We start from the raw sequence: 7,350 nt of genomic DNA on the forward strand, positions 1-7,350 counted from the left end.
AAGAGTACATATTTTCTTGAAGCGTGTCACGAACATTTTCTTCTGGCAGAGCTAAGGTATTCTTTCTCTTCTCCTAGAAATATGGACAACAAACGATCGTTAACTTCCTCAACGACCTCATTTGTTGGTGCAAATAAGGCTCCTTCACTAAAGAAATCTGGATTTTCATAGTCTTTGAGGATAGAAGGATATACAAAGTTAATTAATTATGAAATAGGATCAATGGTATCCTTAATAAGAAGATTGTCTGGAATATCAAAAGTCGTATCACCATCATTTTGACCACCAAGTTTTCCCTCTCCAAGATCATAAAGCCAATTAGCGAACTCTATTGTTTCTTGTATTTTAGATTTGTCACTTCCAACGGTTAACCTCATGTTTTTTGTTAGTTTAAGTACTTTGCAAGTACCTCAAAGGTAGGATGAACACAAAGATGCATTAACAATGTCTTGCCTCGTGCCGCCTTGAACAACAGGAAGAGTTTGTCTAAAATCACCACCAAAAACGATAACTTTCCCACCAAATGGCCGTTCATTATTCATGTTACCACTTTGACCCAACATGTCTCTCAAGGTTCTGTCCAAAGCTTCTAACGCATGTTAATGAATCATAGGTGCCTCGTCCCATATAATTAACTTTGTTTTCTTTAATAAATGGGCAGCCTCAGTGTTTTTATTAATGCCACAAGACGAAACCTCAGTAAGATTTATAGGAATTCCGAACCTTGAATGTGCTGTTCTTCCTCCCGGCAATAATAAAGATGCAATGCCGCTTGAAGCAACATTCAAAACTATTTCTCCTTTTGATCTTATTGAAGCAGAAAGTGTCTTCCACAAAAAGGTTTTACCAGTTCCACCATAACCGTAAACAAAGAATACACCACCATTATCACCATCGATTTCTCTGATGATATCATCATAAATTAGTCGTTGTTCAGCCGTTAACTGACTCGAAAGACACCGAACCTCATTTTGTAAAGTTGGTATGTCATATGATAGCTCCTGACTAATCAAACGATTGTTAGAAGATGATAGCGACTCATTATCAGGATAAGGCATAGTCGAAAATCTTCTTAAGCTATAATTGTTGCGTAGTAAAAATTTCTCAATCTCATATAAAGTCAAGTTTTGAAGTTGCTCTTCATGTAACATCCTAAAATATTATGATATTAAATAAAGAAAGATTTCGTTAGTTTGTCGAGCGTTAAATAATATCAGCTAGTGTTTAATAAAGATCATGGACTTGGACTAATTAAGATGGATTAAGGGGAATGGGCCTTAGGTCCATGGGCTTTGAGGGATCTAAATACCCCTTAAACCACCATAAAAACCTAACTATCATTTCCATCTTTCATAAATCTCTACACACTCAAAAACACACACATTCACCACATACGGCCGCCGAGAGAGGGAGCGAGATCCGAGTCCAACGAACGCTAGTCGGGATTGGATTGTTATTACATGAGCTATATACAAGATTGAGAGTTCTTAACCAAGTTAAACGAGATCCAAACGAGCATTTAAGGTATGTCTTTTACCTTAAAGTTTACGTTTTTAGTAACGTTTAACCTTGAAACTTAGAACGAGATTAGATCGGGTGTGAATAGAACGTAAAGCTGTAAACTTGATACCAAAACGAAACTAATGAACCCATAATCATGTGCGGCTCGATTAAAATAGAACTTTAGACTAGTATTGAACGTTTTAACTTAAAGGTCCAACCTTTACGCGTTTTCGGGCCGAATCTGGTTCAATAACGGCCATGGGAATGTTCGCGAGACTGATTAACATCATCATTAAGGGTTACGGGTTGAACATGGGTGTTAATGAAGTTAAAATCAAAACCCGCCGCTACTATTGATAACTTCGCCTATCTATATGTTCGCCTGAGGATAAGTTCGCACGCATGTAAGTTCGCCAAGCTATGAACTTCGCTAGTATAAGTTCGCCCCATTGTGAACTTCGCTAGTTATAAGTTCGCCAAGCTGTGAACTTCGCCTAATATGTTCGCTTAAGTTAAGTTCGCTTAAATGCTTAAGTTCGCTTAACTGTTTAAGTTCGCTAAAATGTAAAAGTTCGCTTAAAGACCAAGTAAAAGGAAACTAATACTAGACCGTTAGATTAGATTAGACGAGTATTGATACGTGTAACCTATATACAGTTAGCAAAGCACAGTTAAAGAGAGGAATCACGATAAACGGAGAAAGGAACCGAATTCAGGTGAGTTTCTAGCCCCATTTCTGTGTTATGTTTTCGGGGCTGTGTGCATACTCGATGTGATTGTTAATACATTTATCCTAAGTGATAAGTGTATGTCCAATGTGATTTTGTGAAAGGTAAGAATGATTGCTTGCCAGTACGTGAACGATCTTCGGATATTGCACGTACTGTCAAGTTATAATGTTATGTACGAAATATGAATGATATGTATGTACGTTATGAAAGGTAAGAATGATTGCTCGTTGGTACGTGAACGATCTTCGGATATTGCACGCACTGTCAAGTTATAATGTTATGTATGGACTATGAACGATATGTAAGTATGTTATGAACAAAGGTAAGAGATAGAAAGGTAGAAAAGGGACTGGACCATAATAATATCCAAGGCAGAAAAGGGACCGAGCCCTTTAATAATCTCGAGGCAGAAAAGGGATTGGACCCTAATAATATCCAACGCAGAAAAGGGACTGGACCCTAATAATATCCAAGGCAGAAAAAGGGACCGGACCCTAATAATATCCGAGGCAGAATAGAATAGAGTTAAGTAGAATTTGAGTTATAAAAGTATGAATGAAAAAAATGTATGTATGTAAAGTATGTGATGTTATTAACTAGAACTCACTCAGCGTAGCTGACTTTTAGTATGCACGCAGGTGAGTAGAATGGGACAGCTCGCTTGAGCGGGGAGACATGGCCGAAGAATAAGATTCTGGCATCTGAAGACCGGTTATGTTTTGATTTTGAAAGACAAGGAGAATGTTTTAAGACATGTTTATGATTTGATATGTGATGTTTTATAAATTTTTATATTCCGCGTAAAGTTTTAACTAACTATGATATTTAGAACTGCGTTTATGAGTAAATCCAACACCAAAGTAGGGCTACCGGTAACGGGGCCTTACAAGTTGGTATCAGAGCAAAGTTCGAGAGATTTAAGCATCCTACATGCTTAGACTCGAACAGAGAATGGGATTTAAGTAAGAAATGAAAGAAGATGCAAGTTCGAGAATGCCTTGTGTCGCTCAAGCAAGCTCAGTAAAGGTAAGATGTATGATTAAATGATGTATGTTAATTGATAAAGAAAGGTTATGTGAACAATAGGGATAGGATTAATTGATTGTCTTGACTGACTAACTGTTTAAAGTAGAATCAGCACAAATAGACTCATAAAGGGAAATGTATAGGACACGGAAAGTAACGTGATAAGCTAATCATAGCTGGCCATTGTTATTACCTGTTAGCCTTACTATCCTTGTACTAAATAGTTCCTTGAGTGATGAAGTTTGTGTTTTCCCTTTTAGAATACGATGGCTGGAGCTGGAGGTCGCACTGGGCGACGCGGCAGGCCTCGTCGTGTCCAGCAACCTTCGGTTGAGACAGCTTCCAATACCAGAGATGAGGGAAGCGCAGCTGGAGGAAACCCGAACAACAATGAAGGGGTTCAACTCGATCCCTTAATTCAAGCAGCTATTGTGCAAGCTGTAGCCACTGCTGTGAAGAACATTACTCCTGGAGGGTCTGGTGGAAGACGGGAAAGAACTGCTGGAGGGGCAGGGGGTGATGGTGAGAGAAATGAAGAAGAAGAGAGGGAGGCCTTGAGTGGGGTTAATTCTGTGAAAGCCGGTGACATGAAAAGAGGCCGAGGTGGGTGCAACTATAACTGGCTTGGGAGACGCAATCGCTACCCTTCAATGGATAACCGCCATGGATAAGATTATCTGCATTAGCGAATGCCGTCCCGACCAAACTGTGGGTTATGCTACCCAGTCTTTCGAAGAGGAAGCAATGTACTGGTGGGAATCGATTGAGCAAAGAAGGAGTCGAGAGGAAATCAAGGCTCTGAGGTGGGAGGATCTGAAAGAACTGGTTATGAAGAAATTTTATGCTGACGCCGAGGTTGAAAGGGCGGAGATGAAGTTCCTGAACTTGAAAGCTGGGACAATGACACATTGTGAGTATACCACTGAGTTTAACCGAATGTCTAGGTCAGTTCCTGACATGGTTAACACTGAGGTAAAAAGGATCAAGTGCTATGTGAGGGGATTACCACAGAAAGTCCGCATGCTAGTCAGGACGAGTAAACCTGCTACCTTTGACTCTGCCGTCGAGCTTGCAGAGATTGTTTATGCAGACCTGGCTACGGATGATATTGTAGTGGAAGACAAAAAGAAAGAGAAGAAATGGGCCGCTCCTGTTAAACGGCCCAGTACTCAGTTATGGAACCCTAAAGACAAGAAGCAGAAAGTATGGGAGAAAAGGTCGTGCAAAACTTGTGGTAAGGCACATGCTGGTGAGTGTAGATGGAGTAAGGGTTCAGATGTTTGTTATAAGTGTGGGAAGAGTCATGCTGGTGAGTGCAAGTTCGGTACGAATGCTTGCTACAAGTGCGGAAAGGTGGGGCATTACGCTCTAGGTTGTACTGCAAGGTCCGCATGTTACAAGTGCGGTAAGCCGGGTCACTTTGCAAGGGAATGTACTGAGAATGAAGCTGGAGGAAGTGGGAAGAACGATGCTGAACCGACAAGACCGAGGACCAGAGCCTACATGTTGACCCAAGAGCAAGCCAAGCAGATTCCTGATGTTGTGACTGGTACGTTCTTAGTAAATGGTATTTCCACTTCAGTATTATTTGATTCGGGTGCGAATAGAAGTTTTGTAGCTACGACATTTAGTAAACTAGCTAAAATGAAATGTTGTCGAGTATCAGAAACCTTGATAGTAGAAACCGCTAGCGACACTTCGGTGAAAATAATGAGAATGGTTAAGGACTGTAAGATAGAGTTAGAGGGACATGAGTTCCCTGTTACCTTTTATGTTATGACCTTAGGAGGGTTCGATGTGGTTTTGGGAATGGATTGGCTGTCTGGGTATGAAGCTCAGATAGTGTGTAAGAGTAGGATAATAAGGTTAAAGTCCTTGGATGGTAGTGCGGTGACGGTTTATGGTGATAAGGAAAGTTCTGGGCTTAACGTCATTTCGATGATAAAAGCCGAGGGATTGTTAAGGCGAGGGTGCGGTGCTTACCTGGCGTATGTTGTCAACGCTACGGCCGAGACGAAAGAAATGAAAGATGTTCCTATCATGCGCGACTACCCATAAGTATTCCCTGAGGATCTTCCGGGGTTGCCACCGGAGCGAGAGGTAGAATTCCAGATAGATTTAGTACCAGGAGCCCAGCCCGTCGCGAAAGCGCCTTACCGTCTAGCTCCGTCCGAGATGAAAGAGTTGATGTCCCAACTGCAAGAACTCCTCGACAAGGGTTTCATTAGGCCAAGTGTTTCCACGTGGGGCGCACCAGTGTTATTCTTGAAGAAGAAGGACGGAAGTATGAGAATGTGCATAGACTATCGCGAGCTGAATAAGCTTACAGTAAAGAATAGATTTCTCTTGCCAAGGATCGATGATCTGTTTGACCAACTGCAAGGTTCAAGTTGGTTCTCACGGGTAGATCTCATATCAGGCTATCATTAGCTAAAAGTGAAAGAGGCAGACATCCCTAAAACAGCGTTTCGGACGCGGTATGGACACTACGAATTCCTCGTGATGTCATTCGGTCTAACGAATGCCCCTGCAACATTTATGTTCATGATGAATAGGGTGTGTCGGCCGATGTTGGATAAGTTAGTTATCGTCTTCATCAATGATATACTGATTTATTCAAAGAACGAGACTGATCATGCTGAGCATTTAAGAGAGGTATTAGAGACTCTAAAGAAAGAGAAGTTGTATGCTAAGTTTTCGAAATGCGCGTTCTGGTTGCGAGAGGTGCAATTTCTAGGTCACGTGATAAATCCTGAAGGAATTATGGTGGACCCAGCTAAGATTGAAGCGATAACCAACTGGAAGACTCCACATAATCCGACTGATATACGAAGCTTCCTAGGGTTAGTTGGCTACTATAGGAGATTCATCGAAGGTTTCTCCAAGATAGCCGCACCGTTGACCGGTATGACCCGAAAGTCGATAGTATTCAGTTGGGGAAAGTTTCAAGAAGAAGCTTTTCAAGAGTTAAAGAAGAGACTCACGCAAGCCCCAATCCTTGCATTGCCCGATGGTGATGAGGACTTGGTGGTTTGTACTGATGCTTCGCATCGTGGGTTAGGTTGCGTATTGATGCAACGAGGAAAAGTGATAGCTTATGCGTCTAGACAGTTAAAAGTTCGCGAAAGTACTTATCCGACACATGATTTGGAGCTAGCAGTAGTGGTGCATGCTTTAAAGGTATGGAGGCATTATCTGTATGGTACTAAGTGTACCATCTACACAGATCACAAGAGTTTAAAGTACTTGTTCGAACAAAAAGAATTGAACATGAGGCAGAGGAGGTGGTTAGAGTTGATAAAGGATTACAACTGTGATATTAAGTATACCCTGGTAAAGCTAATGTAGTCGCCGACGCGTTAAGCCGTAAGAATGAGGAAGTCCTTGCAACAGTGAAGTCATACAAGCTGATTATGAATTCAAGCCTTTACGAAGAAATCATCAAAGTGCAGTCGGAAGTGTTGGTAGATGAAGGGTTAGTCAAGAAAGAAAGGATTTATGGCCAGCAAGATGAGTTGATGGAAAACACTCATAGAGTTAAGACTAGATTTGACCGTATGTGGATTACACGCCATGGAGATCTCAGAGGTCGAATCTTAGATGAAGCTCATAAGTCAAGATATTCGATTCATCCCGGAGCTACAAAGATGTATCAAGATTTGAAAAGAGATTACTGGTGGCCTGGAATGAAGAATGATGTAGTAGATTATGTCAGTAAGTGCTTAACTTGCTTACAAGTCAAAGCCGAACATCAGAAGCCTTATGGGAAGATGCAACTGCTAGAGATACCTGAGTGGAAATGGGAACACATCACCATGGATTTCATAACTAAGCTACCTCGTAAAGCTAAGCATCATGATACCATTTGGGTGATAGTGGACCGTCTGACCAAAAGTGCTCACTTTCTGCCTATACGAGAGGCTATCTCGTCAGAAACGTTAGCAAGTTTGTTCATCAAGGAGGTTGTATCTAAGCATGGAGTGCCACTGTCGATCGTGTCCGATAGGGATACTCGATTCACTTCGAGGTTCTGGAAGAAATTCCATGAAGCTATGGGAACAAGGTTGAACATCAGGACGGCGTATCATCC

The 7,350-nt window shown here is 41.5% G+C and overlaps 1 protein-coding gene across 1 annotated transcript; it reads right to left on the bottom strand.

Moving 5' to 3' along the window:
* Positions 1–599: 599 nt before the first annotated feature.
* On the bottom strand, positions 600–1,058 carry LOC143561987 (uncharacterized). The gene has a single exon (XM_077049921.1). The coding sequence runs from the start codon at positions 1,056–1,058 to the stop codon at positions 600–602; it is 459 nt and encodes a 152-aa protein (XP_076906036.1).
* Positions 1,059–7,350: the final 6,292 nt, after the last annotated feature.

This window comes from Bidens hawaiensis, unplaced genomic scaffold, assembly GCF_021521415.1.
Source record: "Bidens hawaiensis isolate Kalapana, Puna unplaced genomic scaffold, B.hawaiensis_p1.1 tig00020892_1, whole genome shotgun sequence".
NCBI classification, from domain to species: domain Eukaryota; kingdom Viridiplantae; phylum Streptophyta; class Magnoliopsida; order Asterales; family Asteraceae; genus Bidens; species Bidens hawaiensis.